We start from the raw sequence: 18,194 nt of genomic DNA on the forward strand, positions 1-18,194 counted from the left end.
TATAAATTCCCCATTAATACAAATCTATTGCTTTCTTTTTTCTATTGCTGTAAAATGTATTGCAACTAAAGGTCAAAGAGCCGCACTGCAATGATTTGAATACTAATAGTGCTATGATTGCTCTGTTAGCGTGTACTGTATGCTCCTGCAATGCACATGTTTATGTTAGTTCTGTATGTTTTCTTTAATCAGACATATAGACCCTCTGTGATTAACCCATTCAAAGTGACCTCTTTCAAATTATATGTTCATACCCTACACTTACACACATATTAAGACCAATTGTGTATGATGTTGCCAAACGGCTTCCAACATTTTCATGTCCAAACCGTTATGAAAACCTGAACGGGTGGTCATATAATATTTTGCACCATACTGTGTGCATGAAAAGGATCCATGCCAGTTTGTTTTAAACAAGGTATCAATCACTGGAATTCCTAATCTGAACATATTACACATCTGTGACTGATAAAATAAGATTGGCTGGTCCATTTGTATATGTGAAGGAGAAGGCTTTTTATTCTATTAAATACGTTGTACAATATTTCCTCTCGCTGCAATGAAGCCCTGCTTCCTCACCAAGTAATAATTACTTGGTTTGCAAAAAAATGTCTGGAATTGCTCATTTAGAAAGTGATGAGGCCTTTCCATGAAAGGAAATGTTAGGCTTTTTCCATAACTAAAACTGGTATGCTGAACAGATCCATGCCTTTAGACTATGGAGGTTTACGAAAGTGCTTCTATAAATTTAAAAGGCTACATAAACTTATTAATGTGGAAAGATGTAATAAAGAATAAGAAATTGTAAGCTAACCTATGTGAGATAAAAAAAAAAAAAGCATCATCTGAAGTACATTAGCCCAAATCTAAAGACTGATGAGCGTAACTCAGGGCTGTGCACAGATGTGCATTAAATGAGAAGTGAAGCAGGCGATCGCCTTACATTCCAGTGTGCTTGCAATTAGCATTGACTGAACTTTTTTTTGTTCAAATGAAAACAAACTGTTTAGGTTTGAAAGGAAAGTAAGCAAGTCCATAAGAACCACATTAAGGGGATAGCCATATATTGCATTCATCGTTTTGGGTCTCACCTACAGGCACCATATACAGTATTTTACCATATTCTACAGAGTCAATGCAACTGGTTTGTGTAACTTCGAATCCAACTGGAAAACACTTTAGAATATGTCCTTGAAACAAAATGGTATTTTTTATAATCAATCTATTACAAGCCAGAGAACAAATCCAGTATGACAACACTGTTCCAGAGGTTTCCCAGTGCACACACGCCAGTCTTCTGCTGGCCTCAGTCTCACTCTCACACCCACCCACCCACCCACACACACACACACACACACACACACACACACACACACACACACATGTATGTACACAGGCTGTGTGAGTGATAAGCAGATCCCACAGCAACAGACAGCAGAATTCTGCCCAAATTATTTATGACTTGTAAGTAAGACAGGACATCTGCTTTTGTATCCCACTACTGAAAGATGTCCTGGTCTCTTAATACCATTTTTTACTGTCTAATTGCTTTTTCTCTCTTCGAGCGGAACTTGGATATGACTTTCCGTGTCTGAAGCCATTAGACATTTGTTTCGCTTCCATTTCAGATTTGTCATCAGAACAGTAGGTCAAAAAAATGCAAATCTGTTGTACTGTACTGTGAACAACACTTAAATGCAGACTATATATCGTATGCCTTGAAAAAAAAAATTTTTCTGTTGCCATCAGCCTTACACCAGAGCCAAAGCCAGCAAATCAAGCACATTTTAGATTATGACATAAAGCCTTTTCTGCTGATGCAGTTGTGTTGTGATGTGAAAGAGTACTGAAGGTCAAATTCACAGCACGCCACATGTTCATGTGTCTTAGAGGCTTTCTGCCTGATGATTTACTGTGGCCTCCAGTTTCATGCTTAATTCCCCATTAAAGATAGAGGAGGATAGTTGAGGAACTTTTTTTTTTAGTAGGTGAACCTGAGATAGGGTGGGATGTTCTGGCCACACCCAGTCTGTGCACTTCTGTTCTCTATGAGTTAGGAGTGAACTCAGGGCCAGCTGGCTCCACTCGTGGTTCATGTGGGCGGCAGTATTGAAGACAGCCAACAGATTTTCATTCAGTATAAATAAAGAGATCGGAGTTTGGGGAACTGCTCATATGTTGGACATGCCATCACTCTGCCTGCAGGAACTACAAAGAGCTGGGCATTAAGAGTGGAAAGGAAACATTCAGCTGAAAAAAGCAGAAAGAAGAGATAGCTCTGTCACCCCTGCCAGGTACAAAAATGAGAGGGGCTCAGGGCTGCACTGAACTAATTTGTCAGCACTACCATCTGTGCTTCTCTGGGCCTCCTTGGCTCATGCACAGGTTTCGGTGGTTGACATCCTACTCCAACCGAACTGCTTGGAAGATATGAGTTTCTCAGGGTTTGGCCAAGAGACAGTTCGCTCCTACCACCCACTTAGTGATCTCAGTAGCTGGACACGACGGCTTTCTGCCAACTCCCCTACTCCACCAAGCAAACCCCTACTCTTTCTTTTTCTCTTGCCCTCATTCCCTCGCCTGTTTTTTTTTTCCCCTCTCAAGATCACCTATTTTGAGCACAGTTAAAACACACATGGCTGTTAGACCAGGCATTAAACCACGTTTTTTTTTTTTTTTTCATTTTAAGTTCCTGTTTATATGACTAAACAACCTTTTCTTAGGCCATATGTTTTTTTTATAGACCAACCAAAGGAATCTGACCTAAAATGACCTAAACTTGGAGAAATAAATTCAAATCAATTAAAAAAAACAAAAAAAACAAACACACTTGTATTCACCTTGGCTTCTAATAAATAGGCCATTCATTTTGGCTTTTTTTTTTTTTACTCCAAAAGAATAATTTAACCCCAAATGAAAAATATGATGTGTGCATTCTTTGTTTATTCAAAATGAGAAAGATTACATCAGGGTTGTTAGGTTTAAATTGCATATGAATTCATATGTTATTAAAATAAATATATGCTTTACCCAGGAGTGCACATTATGTTTTTCAAGTTGCTTTTTAATCTACTTAATTATCCCTAGGTACCACCCTACAATGAAGAAAGCTCAGAAACTTACAACACACACACACACACACACACACACACAAACACCGGGCCAGAAAACCACAGGAGTTGTGTGCTCTAATCTGGAGCCATTAGCCCACTTTAAACACATTCCCAAAGTTATGGCCTGTTTTAGCAACCTCTCCAGAAAACACACACTGTATCTCTCATTTCTCTGTCACACTCACTGTATCCGGTGCAAAAACATTACACAAAATCCCAAAGACAAACATAGACCAATACATAGCCCTGTTCTGTCCTCTGACTGTAAATATGAGTGGACAACGTGGCACTCTTCACTTTATGGCTTATGGCACTTTATAGAACTTTTTTGGGTCGAAATGGTAGTCATCATCTTGCGCAAATTGGAGCCGGAGTCTGTGCAGTAGTGACCATGAAGCCAAAGCATGTGCTGTAGATACTGCCAAATAGAGACAGTTTGTCCATCTCTCACACGCTTATATTAGTTAAGGAGGCTTATGAGTGCACACACTGATATTACCTGAAGTGCAGTTTTAGATGTTTAACAGAAATGGGATAAACAGTGGTAATAAATATATAAAATGCAGAATTGTATTGTATTTTTCTTTTGCACGAAAGTGTATATACATTTTTCCACCATCTAAAAACATTTGCTAGCTACATAACATTATCAGTCATTTAAATCAAAGTAATGTAAGTACTGGTAGTCTCAGAGTTATGATGGTTTGATCTTACGATGACAATATCGACAGAATTAAACAGTTTTTGGTAAAGTTTAATTAAAGTTGTTAAAGTTTAATTAAAGTTTTGGACGGTAGGCAAATGTAGCAGCATATGTTTTGGCACGCTCCCAGGATGTACGCATCTTCTGCCTTGTGAGATTCCCTAATATCACCAGCAGTCGACAGAGTTCAGTTGTCTTGGTGTTACAGCATATTTTCTGTGTTTTTTGGTTTTTCAAACCCCAATTTTAGCTCTGAAACAGAGCCTTCCACTTACGAATAATATATATATATTAGATTTCTCTGTAAAGCTTGCCCAAACCTTTTATACGAAAAAATAATCAATTTCTAATAGTTTACCTACAGTTAAAATGTCACTGTACATCATTGGATCAGCATGACCCTGCAGATTCACTGCATTTAAGAATGTATATTTGCAAAGCCTATAGAATAAACTATAAAAATGCTGATCAGTATGGCAGTGTATTCCAGTTCAGTCTAAAGGCCAACACACAGTGTACATTTGTCTGATGCCTTTTATTCAATATGCACTACACTAACATTTAGTTCATCTGTTAGTTTTCTCTCATTCATGTACCGGTAAATGATCACTCACTACATAATAATCAGTGTGGACTGAGGGAGATTCATTACGCATCTCTCCTGGGGCTTATGCAAAATATCCATTGTAAGTTTGGGGTAAAGCTGGTTTAAAGCGGGTTTGACACTGTGATTACAGTGGTACCGTGGTAACATTAGAATAGATGATCCCAAATTTTGGTTGAAATCAATAATCGTGCACAATAACAAGCTCTCCATGCTACATTATATGAAAAAGATCTACTCATGGTAGACTAAAGAGAATTGCTGTGAATAAAGAGAGTCGCTCCATTCTGCTTATGTCCAAACATTAGATGTGGGCTTGTGCAGAACATGGAGTTGAAGGTAATAAAAATATATTTCTGTCTATCAATAAGATTCGTTTTTTTTTTTTTCATCATTTCCCACTTTACTATTAGTAGCTGCCCCAGTGAGTTTTACATAATCCGATAACTTCCTCATATTGGTGGTTTGTAGATGTTTACTGTATCATCAAAACACTGTTGTGGTTGGCTGTATTTGTCAGTGGTGGACGAAGTACATAAACCATGTAGTTGAGTTAAAGTAAAGATACACTAGAGAAAATATTACTCCAGCAAAAGTAAAAAAGCTCCCTTTAAACTTACACTTTAGTAAAAGTACAAAAGTGTTTGTTTTCAAATATATTTAAGCATCCAAAGTACTATGATTTGTTTTATGGATATAATAATCTTATTATTAAGACTCTTGCTCAACTCAGTTAATGTGATACAACTCTAATGTTACTTTTAGCACACCATTGTGAACCTTTAAAATAATTATATTAATAAGTCTAACACTGATTGATGTCTATACAAATTAGCATTATCCCAAAAGTTTTTTTTCAACTACTTAAAAAAGTTGCTCAAATAAAACCACAGGCTTTGTGGCAAGTTCGAATCAGGAGGTTCTTCCATCATTTATTTACTCCCAAAATGCTGTTGAACTGATGCTGAACTGTATGTTGGTGTTAAGTAGAAACCACTAAGCGCCAATCAAAACAAGTTTAAACAGAGCGTGTGCGCTACCCTGATTAGTGGCTTGGTGTGTGTTTGACCAGTTAAGGTTTTATTCACTCGTAAATAAAAAGGAACAACTGATTTTGAATTGTAATGAAGTTAAAGTAAAAGTCTCCCCAAATAGAAATACTTCATTAATGTACAGATATGGGGAAAACGTACAGATCCATCATTCATTGATTGCCAGTTTAAACAAATTTAACACATTTGATGCCCGTAAAAAAACATGGAGGCAGAGTAAAGATCTATACAGTACACAAGAGGTTTACTGACATGCAAATCCCAGTCAGAACAGTCTAGGTCAATACCAAAAGATACTTCAGAGATAAAAAAAATCCAAAACAAGATCCAAGAAGTAATTATGAGGCAAGGCAGGGTCAAAAACAGATATCAAAATACCATCAGAGTGAAAGGTCTGGACAAAGACAAAAACAAGACAAGGCGAGGCAGGGAAGGGCAAGGCAGGGCAGGGTTATAAACAAAATAGCAATCCAGAAATACATGGCTCAGAACACAAAACTTTCTGGCAAACTGTAAGACATTACAAAGATAAACAAATCCATGTGCTGCTTATAATATGCAAACAGGAAGTGAATGGGAAAAAAACCAAAAAGAACAGGCAAAAATACAGGCGAGGGCACCTTATGTCACTTTGGAGGGAAATGTCTGGGGTGGTCCTGCAGTCCTTACTTCTTTAGGAGCTGGAATATGAGTAAAATGTAGTTCACATTTTGTTTTATAGTTAAAATGGGAATGTAAACTTTGTTTTATTTTGTGTGTCCCAAGTAATTGAAATACATGATATAATTTAATAAATTACATAATGGTGTTGTTTGAGATGTAATTAAGGAAACATCTTATCTCTATTATGTGAGATGAATTATTTACTATACTATGATAATAATATTATGATTTAAAATAAATTAATTATAACTTTAAATGTATTACTGAAATACACATCAAGCTTTTGAACAGTTTTTAATGCTGTATGTCAATGGGACAGGTTAGTTGCTCTTAGTTAGTCCCATCATAGCAGCTTTTAGTTGTTAGTTCTCCAGCCAGGAGAGTGCAAAGTCCTTGGTCTTGAACACAGCTTCACCCTAGTAAGCACAGACACTGCAGATTTCCTTTTATACAGAACACAACTCTATAAACATTTCTTTTTTTTTGTAAAATAGCTTAAAAAAATCCATGCTCCAAATTCCTGTGAATGAGTTGTTACTATTGAAAGTATAACATTACTTCCAAGCAAGCAATAACATTAATGTAAACCTGTGATCTGAAATGTGTGATATATTCTTGTCCCCACACCAAAGTATAAACACAAGACTTCCTTACCCTCCCCCTACTATAGCAAAAAAAAAGAACAGTCAGGCACGTGCTAACATGCACTCACACTCACTAACTCACACACACACACACACACACACACACACACACATATGTCTGTTATATCCCTACAATCTGGAAGCATTACCAGGTTCCACAGGGACAGCTCTGCAGGCCCTAGTATTCCCAGTGCATTTCTGCAGTACAGTCCAGATCCTTTAAACAGTCTTCACATTGTGCTAGGTTTTGACCTGGGACCTCACTCTGATTGCTTACTTAACATGTTATAGACTGTACAGCTATAACATCAGTTAAGTGTGGTTTCGGTGTCAGGCTACTGCTGTGAAATAGAAAAATGAGTATTTAAAGTGTACAAAATGTTATACCTCAGTTACTGTAAATATCCACTAGTGTAAAAGATGAAAGGTCATTCATTTTACTTGCATAGCATTAGTTTTGTTTTTCAGCAGAGCTTTTGAAGATCATTGTAGTCACCAGTTAAAGACTATTAATCAACAGACATTGCAGTAAAATATAAACTCAGAGGATGTAAAAAATACTTTGTTACTGTATTTAAGTAGATTTGTTTTACTTTTACTTATTACATTTTTACACAAATATCTGCACTTTCTACTTCTTACATTTTCAAAACAGGTTCGGTACTTTAGTTTTAATCTATTTGTTGAAATGGCAATTTTTTTTTCTTTTCACTGCGCACCGTTTTCAGCCCATTAACGTATTTATTGTCATTGCACTGCTTTTTCAATCTACCACTGGTGTATCATTTCCTGGCTCTCACACACCACAGACGTAGACTAGCTTATGAAGCAAACAATGAGCAGGCAGAAGGCAACAAGAAGTATGTGGTTAACGTAGATGAGACAGAGGGAGTCGGCGATGTAAATATGACTGAGAACAGACGCATTCCTGATCATCATCATCAACATCTTCTTCTCTCTGCTTGTGTTCTATATGTTCAGCCTGGATACATTCATTCATTCATATACTTTTTTTCTTCTTTCGGCTGCTCCCATTAGGGGTCGCCACAGCGGATCATCTGTAGGAAACAAAATTAAAAATTCGTTTGTATTCAGTGGCAGGCCATGCATTTGGTGCCTGGGCCTTCAGTGGGGATTTACCCGACTTAATCCACCTCTTAATACCACCACTATCACGTCGCAATTACAGAAATCATCAATACAATACAAAAAATGCAATATAACAACGCGTGGCATTACAGAGAGAGAGGCTTTTCACATATGGAGGGTGAAAACCATTTTACTAAAGCAAGAAACTCAGTTAAGACAACTCCAAACCTCTACACTACCACCTCAACTGTGCCACTTACATCATCTGGAGCAGTTCAGAATCAATATTTGTCTAATAACATGACAAAAACATAAACAATTTAAATAAAATACAACCTTAGAAGCTAAAAATCTTATTGGACAAAAAATCTAACAGCCACATACACGAACTGGAAGCAGTGCAGCCAAGAGAAACGCTACGAAATGAAGAGAATAAACTGTTGGGAATACAATTTCATTGAACAAATATTAGAATTTAGGTGGTAAATGTAGGTCAGTGCTGCTGATAGTGTTTGGGCCAGCAGAGAAGGCCTTGCTGGCCCTGACCGCCCACAACTGTTTGTATTAATATATTAATTAGGGCTGTCAAAACTATTAATGCTGCGTGCATTTCTTTTTGACAATATTTATTAAAGATAAAAAATAAATAAAACTCCACCGAAAAATTAAATATTTGTTGTCTTAATTCAAGCACCAAAATCTGCCATGAGGCGCAAAATGAACCTTCTGGGATTGACAAATGCACCGGCGCATTTTGTGGCATTTTTTCTTCGTAACGACCAAAGCGAATTTTAATTACTCTGTCGTTTTTGATCGAACATATAAGTGCAATACATCATTCGAAACTGTAAAGCATCTTCTTTTATTTGTATACACTCATAATAACAACATTCTTTGTATAGTTTTGTAAAATAAAGATAACAGACAGCAGGCGCTTTCTGATGTTTCTGTCTCTATCATCTGTCTTCACAGACACATAAATAAAACAACCTGAATCTCAGTGCCTCACACACATAATAAATATATGCTAGGAATATACTGTATACATTGGCTATAGAAATAGCATTTCAAAAATGTTATAGTACATATTGCATATTTTCTATGGTTGATACACTGTTAAATTCCAATGTGATAGAAAAGGCCAAAGTGTGAGAAAAGAAAGCGGCCACAAGTTCATTGGTCCACAAGTTCATTGGTCAAGCACAGTGGTGTAATGGATTTTAGCAAAATGGATCTTAGAAGTCCACAGAAGCATTTTGTTTGCTAATTTACAGAGACCTACTTGGAGGAACTGCATAAAGCAGCAAAACAACCTCCAAACACATACAGCCAACACAACAAAGGACCTCATCAGGTGTGAAAGGTTTCAGACTGGCCAAAACAATCACCTCAAGTCAGTTGAGCATGCATTTCACCTCCTGAAACTAACAACAACTAAAAGAATCTGTGGTGCAATCCTGTAAAATATTTCCGGAAGAAATTTTATGTCACTGGTTCACCGATTTGATGCAGTTCTTACAAGCAAGGGATATATAAGCTCACCTGAAATTGTGTGGTCTGCCACTAAAGGTTCCGAGTTGTTTAACTCAGATGAAAGCTGAAATTATAATTTGTCGTCTTATATTTATATTTTGATCCCAAACTAAAATATCTTCAGCAAAAAAAACAAAAAGAATACTAATGGTTTCATATGGGGGTGCATTTCACATTTATATCATATACTGTATTTGCTTCTTTCTGAAGATAGATAGATAGATAGATAGATAGATAGATAGATAGATAGATAGATAGATAGATAGATAGATAGATAGAATGTATTATATGACTTTAATGACTTCAATAACTAAATCTAAATATGAACTACAGCAGTTATCAGATCACAGCGCCACATGAAGCGGCTTTTTCTTTGGAACAGTGCCACCTAATGGTCAAATAAGAAAAAGCTCACTGTTAGCATCTTCTTTTTTTATATCTATTATACAAATTTACTTGACAGACTACATATGTATAAAAATTAGCTACCATGAAAGGATATCACAATGGTGCCATATGCCAGCAATGCAGTGATTAAGGTCTTATACTGCATACAATCTAAAGATGTTTGAATAGAAAATACAGAATCTAACATTCTGTTCACCACTAAGCAACTGACGTATTAAATCACATTAAATACATTTGTAATATTAATGAGTAATTTCAATAAATACTAATCTAATACATCCTAAATCCTTAATCTATTTTTATCCGAGTATAAATATAAATTACACATAGACCAATGATCACCAAAATATGTATTTTTATATTAAATATTTACTTTGTTTCTAACAATAAACGTAACACCATTAACAATAAACTCAAGCGCATCTATCATCCTCCTATACTCTGCCCGGTGCCGCTCTGTGATACCGTCCAATCAGCGCAAAGCGAAGCCTACGGGAGGGGGCGGGACTTCCGGTTTGTCAGCGAGAGAGGGAAGTTCAGAACGAAGCTCCTTCGTCTTTTCGTTTCTCAGGTATGTTTTAATAAGAACAACAAACACTGCCATTAGAGTATTAATAACAGACTACAGTCATTTAACCACTGCTGTATTTAAATTTCAAACACGCAAAACAGTTTTTAATCGTCGCTGACGGAAGTTGTTATATTAGTCATGCTAGTCAACATAGTAATGTGAAGATGTCTAATAGATTTGATACCCACACTGGCACTGACAGCCTGCTCACAGCTAAACTGTCTTATTAAAAACATATATATATATATATATCATATTAATATCACAGTTTTAAAAATGGGTCCCTGATATTGCTTTTCTGGTTTGTTAGTAGGTTACAACATAATGTTTACATCATAAGTGTGCATGTGTACATCATGATACATCATGTACATTCCGTCAAAGACTGTTGTTGTTTTTTTTTATATAATATAAGTGCAGTGACTTAGTAAATATCGTTTTAAAGACACAAGTTACTCAGTGAAAGTAGGAATGTAAATAGTTCACCAACTACTTTACCGCATGAATTCAACCTGGATGGAACACCCGGACACACACACACACACACACACACACACACACACACACACACACACACACACACACACACACTCACTCACTCAACCAGTCACGTGTTCGGGCATTTAATAATGACCACAAACCACCTTCTGCCATGTGTGTGTAAGTTGGTAGGAAAGCACAGGACCCTGTTGATGCCCTGAAAGGTTAGGGGTTACAATCAATCTGTTCATTATTAAATTGTGTTTTGTGCAACAACAAAACACTGGATTCTGCTTGGAAAAGTGACATTCAAGTGTGCTCCAAATGGCCATTACTTTTCATCCTTACCCAGAGGACTCTTCCTAGTGTTCACTGTGAATGGTAGAGACTTTTTGAAGACAGCAGGGAATAGTTCTAATGATCATTTCAGTAGGACGAAAAGTCAAATTCAAAGCTGGTGCTTCTAAAGAATTTGAGAATTTGAGAAAACATTTTTAATTAGTCTGAACTATTTCTATAATGTGATGTTTTTTTATTACTTTTTTTAATACTGTTTTGAGCGAATATTTACTGTTCAGTGCTGTTTTGTTTTCTTTTTTTTTCTTCTTGCTTTTTCTACTGTAAGAATACAATTGATGAATTTGAACACAAAGCATCAATAATTACTTGGTTAATTAGAAATAGTTATAGAACTTCATAATAACAATATGACGTTCCCGATTGTCTGTTTATATGCCTCGTAATTATCGTATAACCTCCATTGCATTTATTGAAACCCTGTTTTATGACTGGGATAATATTTATGTCATTTTAGCTCTGTGACCTGGGCTGATAGCAGGTAGTCCACTTTTAAGATCACTACTGTAAGTGAAGGGTATGCCAAGTAACTGTATTTTCAATAATTGTATTAATTGCTGTACAGTTAAATCAAAGGTTTTGTTTTGGAAAAACTTGACAGCCCGAGGCTCAGGGGGTGAGTTTGTATTTAGACGACAAGTCGAGAAGAAGCGTTTGTTCGTGCTTTTGGTTTGATGATAAAAAGCTCAGTGGGTAATTACACATTGCTTAACCCATGGGGGCTTTCCAGCAGAGTCAATGGAAAGACATTAAACAGCTCCCCGTTAGGAGATGATCATAAAAAACGTCCATTGTTGTGTCCTTTGCAGACCTGTCATTAAACCTAAAAGCAACAATTATCCATGAACGTTAGCTTCTGCGCTCTTAAGTTTGAAGGTTTGTTCCTGCACAGCCGTTGTCTTCAGCTTGAAATGGACATGAGAATGTTGCTGCTCAGCAGGACTTTGCTGTGTCACCAGGCTTTGTTAATTTGTCAGAAATACTTATGTGCTGAGCTCAGGTGGCTTTTGAGGGTTTAAGGGTACTTTTAATACACTGGCACAGTGTTTTACATGAAATACAACGTGATGACAAATTCAGAAACCCCAGCTGGGTTGCACATTTTCAGGTACTTATTTCCTTATGGCCCTGTCACTTTTGACTCTGTATAAAGCAGAAAATATACGCATGTGTGAAGGCCTTTTAAAGGTAAGATAAATCTCCACCTCTTGATTGTTTAATTTGAAAACGTATTTCTTGTGTGGTAAATCTGGATGATTGGGCTGGTTTCTAAACACTTATAACCTTTTACTACCTACCTCAGCTCCTGATTAAACCCAATAAACTATCTCAGGTCCTCATTAAACCCAAACCCACATTAACCAGTCAAACCAATATCAACCAATATTACATTTAATAAAAATAGGATGTGATTATCAACATTGCATATATATATATATATATATATATATATATATATATATATATATATATATATATATATATATATATATATATACACACCGTAATTTCCGGACTATAAAGCCCACCCATATACCCTGGCGATCAAAATTAGAGAACAATTTATAAACAATTGAACAATTCTGAAATAATGTCATCTTCACTGCTCAACAGTTGAAGGAGTTTTTGTCCTGTCTATACCATACTACCAGAACACCTTTTCCACAAAATAACTAGGGCATTTCTAAAAAAAAAAAACCATCATTTTGCAGAAAACACACTGATCAAAATTAGAGAACACTTTTAGATACCTCCCAGTTATTGGTGTTAATCTGGCACCTGGTGCTAATTCCCTTGATTATCTGTCAACCCCTATTTAACTGGCAGCCTAACTTCCAGTTTCGCTGACTCTGCAAGATGGTGGGCCGTTCTAAAGTGACTGAAAGCCCCCGGCAGCAGGTTGTCCAGATGAAGGCCAAATGGATGACCCTATCAGCCAGAGCAAGACTGGTTGGTCGTTCCAAATCTGTGATTTCAAGAATATTGAATCTTTACATCACAAACTCATTCAAGTCTGCCAAGAAGGCTGGTCGTCTAGGAAGACAAATACAAGAGAGGACAGAATACTGCGGAGGATCTCAATGGGCAATCGTTTTCACACTGCAGCTGGAATTGCTCACCAGTTCAGCGCTGAACAGGGTAAGGATCTGTCTGGTCATACAGTGTCTCGACGTTTAAGAGCATTTGGACTGAAAGCCCACTCTGCAGTGACCAAACCTCTCATGAGCAGAAAGATTTAAAAGGCTAGACTAAGCTTTGCTGAGGAGCATGTTGTGTGGACAGAGGAGAACTGGTCCAAAGTTCACTTCAGTGATGAAAGCAAGTTTAATTTATTTGGGTCCGATGGGAAAACATTATGTTCAGCGACAAACTGGAAAAAGACTAAACCCAAAGTGTGTAAAGAAGTCAGTGAAAAGTGGAGGAAGTGTCATGGTTTGGGGCATGTTTTCTGCAGCAGGAGTTGGGCCTCTTATACAGCCACATGGCAGAGTGAATGCAACTGTTTATCAGAACCTTCCTCAACAACATATGGTTCCTTCCCTGCGTTCATCACCCAATCAGCCCACAGTGTTCATGCTGGACAAAGCTCCATGTCACACAGCAAAACGGGTAAAGCAGTTCCTTGAAACTGAAAACATTGAAATAATGACATGGCCTGCCCAGAGTCCTGATCTCAACCCAATAGAGAACCTCTGGAAAATCCTTGGTGACAAAGTTATGGCCAAGAAACCCACTACAGTCACCGAACTGTGGAGGAGACTGGAAGAAGAGTGGACCAAAATCACACCAGAGCAGTGTGAGAGACTAGCGCTGTCCTGTGGCCACAGATGTGCTGAAGTCATTCAGAGCAAAGGCCTGTACACTTCCTACTAATTGCTGACAGTTGTAACCTTCAAAAAAGTTTGTTGTAATCTTTTTCCATGCTACAGTCATTGTTGTTCTCTAATTTTGATCAGTGTGTTTTCTGCAAAATAATGTTTTTTTTTAAATGCCTTAGTTATTTTGTGGAAAAGGTGTTCTGGTAGCATGGCATAGACAGGGCAAAAACTCCTTCAACTGTTGAGCAGTGAAGATGACATTATTTCTGAATTGTTCAATTGTTTATAAATTGTTCTCTAATTTTGATCGCCAGTGTATAAGCTGCACCGGCTGAATTTGACAAAGATTTTTATTTTAAACATAAATTCGTCGCACCTGTCTATAAGCCGCTTCAGTCTACACTGAAACTAATGAACTTTACACAGGCTTTAACGAAAGACAGTGTCTGTTACACGGGTGAAATATGTTGTGGCTCCTTTAAGAGCAGAGCGGCATTTTGGGAATAGCATGCCGCCGCATTTTTCCGCTATTACTGCATGTGTGTAAGACTGAGGATTATGTCCTTATTATTTTCTGATGTTCATTTCTAAGTTTCTTTGACTAACCCGTAACACTGTTGCCAAGAAAAATAAAAAAGCACGAGTTTTGGAAACCTGTCTGTGCTTATATGATTTCTGTTGCAACTGGAGTTAGCGAGTTCTCCCTTCACCCAGACTCAACGCGTTACAACGGCTTGTATCTAAACAGTAGCCAACCAAGAAAGTCATTGTTCACTGTCTTCCTTCTTCCTTTCACAACTATTTCTCTCGAGAGTTTATCTTTTGGCATCGTCGTGCGTAAAAAAAAAAAAATGTTTTTTCTCCCGATGCCGTGCAGATCAGAACACAGGTGAGGTGCGTTTTTCCGTTTCCGTTCGGAAATTTCATTGGTCTAATGTTATGGGGTTTAGTTTTTTGGCTTGAAGTTTGTGAAACTGGGAAAAACCCAGGAAAAATTCATAAATAAGCCGCTTTGTTGTTTAAGCCGCGGGGTTCAAAGCGTGGGAAAAAAGTAGTGGCTTATAGTCCGAAAAATACGGTATGTGTATGTGTATATGTATATGTATATATATAATTTCATTTCTCTGCATATTAATTTGAAGCTTGTGCATACCTTTTTTATTTTATTTATTTATTTTATTTTATTTTATTTTTTTATTTCTTTTATTTAATTTTTTTTTTTTTTTATGTGTGACAATAGTAACCTTGATCGCTTGCTTGAAGCGGGATTTTATTTCTATTTGGCCTGTTTATAATCTGAATTTACATGTGTTTGTCTTCCCGCAGATTTACGGTCATGGCTCCACTCTCTGAACTCCAGATGAGGTTCTGGATGGATAAAGCAGTGCAGTGGGGCCAGGCTACATCTCCCTCTGCACAGCAGGATATAAGCAAGCACATACAGTCTTTGGGGACCTTCCTTGAGTCCCTTGTACACACACTACAGACAACGGTAAATTCAAGCCTACTAGTCAGCTCCTTGAATAAACTTGGAATAAGCGTTAAATATTTATATTATATACACAAATTCGTTTCCTTTATTTGCACATAGTAATGTTTGTAGTTATCTTTTATAATCCTTAAGATATTTATGATCAATGTTTAAATCTGACCTTTAAATCAAACTGTTGAAGCAGCAATGAGGGAAGGACCAACTTCAAACTCTGTGACTTATAAAATACAGTACAATAATGAAATAGAAAATATTTATAATCGCAGTATCCAGTGTCACCCAGGTTAGGATGAGTTCTTGTTTGAGTCTGGTTCTTTTTTGAATTTTTATTATATTGTCTTAATTAATTTTCCTTACCAAGGCCACTTCTGGCTGCTTATTGGGGATAGATTTATAGATTAAACATTTATATCTGGATTTTGTATATTTTAATCAAACTGTGTTGTGACAATTGGAAAAAATTTACATATAGAATAGAATGTAATTAAATGGGACATTGTTATGAGGTCAAGTGTTCACATACTCTTGGTCATATGTACAATTATGGCATTTGGCAGATGTCATTATCAAGAGCGACTTACATAGAAAATGTATATATAGTATGTATTTACGAGTGGTGGTGTCTGTCAGCAAATTTTTTCCCCATTGCATTATTTTTATTCACTTGTTTTTTTTGTACTCAGTAACAGATATGATTTCAAATGTAGTTAAGTACAATACTTCAAACTAAACATACACAAAACATACAGAAGTCCACAAAAAATCTACTCAATTAAAGTAACGTGAGTAAATGTAATTCATTACTTTCCGCCTTTGATATTGTAATATAGATAATACAGGTCTTTAGTGTGTGTGTGTGTATATATATATATATATAGATATATGTATATATATATATATATATATATATATATATATATATATATATATATATATATATATATATATATATATATATAGATATAGATAGATATATATATATATATATATATATATATATATATATATATATATATATATATATATATATATATATATATATATATGTATATATATATATGTGTATATATATATATATATATATATATATATATATATATATATATATATATATATACACACACACACACACACACACACACACACACACACATATATATATATATATATATATATATATATATATATATATATATATATATATATATATATATATATATATATATATGTGTGTGTGTGTGTATATATATATATATGATCACTTTTCTCTGTTCACCAAGACCTATTTGACTTCATTGAGAGCATTAAGCTCTTGGTGAGGTATCACAGAAATCTCTACATAATGACTGTCTTAATCCAGAATTTTAGGGCTTCATGGGTTAACTGGTGAAACATTTTTAAGGTTATAACAGAAATCATGTTCCCAAGACATTCAAAATGTCCTGGATGACTAGGAACCCCCTCAGACATTCCGAACTTGAAAAGCTGCCTAAAAACTTGAAAAAAAAAAAAAGTTTTAAGCAGAAACTGTCTGTATAGCAGAACCGAAATCTCCTAGCACCATGTTTCAGTAATATGCCTGTGATATAGCCCTTGTGCTGAGAACTTCAGGTTGACTGTGACTATACCCTAGAGACCTTGCCCTGAACAGTGGCTTCTCTGTACTGGACCAGGCAGTTTGTTGGCATGGCCACAGTATTGAGTTAGTGGGCTAATAGCCACCAAGGGATTGCCAGCATTAACCTAATGCATCCCTGCATCAAGCACTTGGATCAAAATTTTAATCAGGGACTAAACTGGGGGAGGTGAGCATGTCTCTGTGAAGGTCCAGTGTTTGTAGAATTCCTGCCTCACACCATCCATGTACTGCTTGAAAGAGCCCTTTCTTTAGTACACTGCAGGCTTAACACCTCAGGAGCTCTTTTTTTCTGTATGCTGTGCTGCCTCAGTACCTGCCTTTTTGGAAAGGAAAACAAGTTTTGACGTTTTTGCGCTTTCTTATTCCACTTATTACAATGGTCACTGGCCCACCTCCTCCTGCTCTTCTTATAATTTTTGGTCCAAATACCAGGTGTGGTTACAGAAGACCAAGTATAATATAGTTTATTAATATGATTGTTTCAATAAAACTTATTTTAAATATGGTATTTTTGATACATCACTGTACTGTCGAACTGAGTTTGGTGAAGCATGTTCTTTTATTGTATTCCTATAATTAATATGCAAATAAATTAGCGTTGTAAAATGGGAGTAAATTGTGTAGATTAATGTTTATCTCGGTCTAAGGGCCCCCGGGGTTATTGTGTCCAGGACGAAAAACACTAGACACTGGACCAATTCATCTGTATTGTCGTTAGTTGATTGCTGGAGCTATCGGTTATCTGCAAAAATCCATACCGATAGTTTTTCCAGGTTGCGTTATACAGTACTAGGGTGGCCTCTAGAGTACAATTTCTAATGCCATGTTATGTTTTATTTATTGATTTCAAAAAAAATATTTTTAATAATTTGGGGTATTATTACTTTTTCAGTTTAAATGCATGTCTTTTTTTATTTTACTTCAATATTTATGAATATAATCTTTTATATATATATATATATATATATATATATATATATATATATATATATATATATATATATATATATATATATAAATAATATTT

General features: G+C 36.0%; 1 protein-coding gene across 1 annotated transcript in view; it reads left to right on the plus strand.

The window, feature by feature from the left end:
- The first annotated feature begins 10,269 nt into the window (after nucleotides 1-10,269).
- The window catches only part of fancc (FA complementation group C), a 32,898-nt gene continuing 24,973 nt past the window's right edge, over nucleotides 10,270-18,194 (plus strand). Inside the window, exons 1-2 of the mRNA XM_046872342.1 lie at nucleotides 10,270-10,380; nucleotides 15,363-15,528. Coding sequence (XP_046728298.1) covers nucleotides 15,373-15,528 — 156 coding nt within the window. The 5' untranslated portion in view covers nucleotides 10,270-10,380; nucleotides 15,363-15,372. The remainder of the gene's footprint in view (nucleotides 10,381-15,362; nucleotides 15,529-18,194) is intronic.

The sequence above is a fragment of the Silurus meridionalis genome, chromosome 17 (genome assembly GCF_014805685.1).
Source record: "Silurus meridionalis isolate SWU-2019-XX chromosome 17, ASM1480568v1, whole genome shotgun sequence".
NCBI classification, from domain to species: Eukaryota; Metazoa; Chordata; class Actinopteri; order Siluriformes; family Siluridae; genus Silurus; species Silurus meridionalis.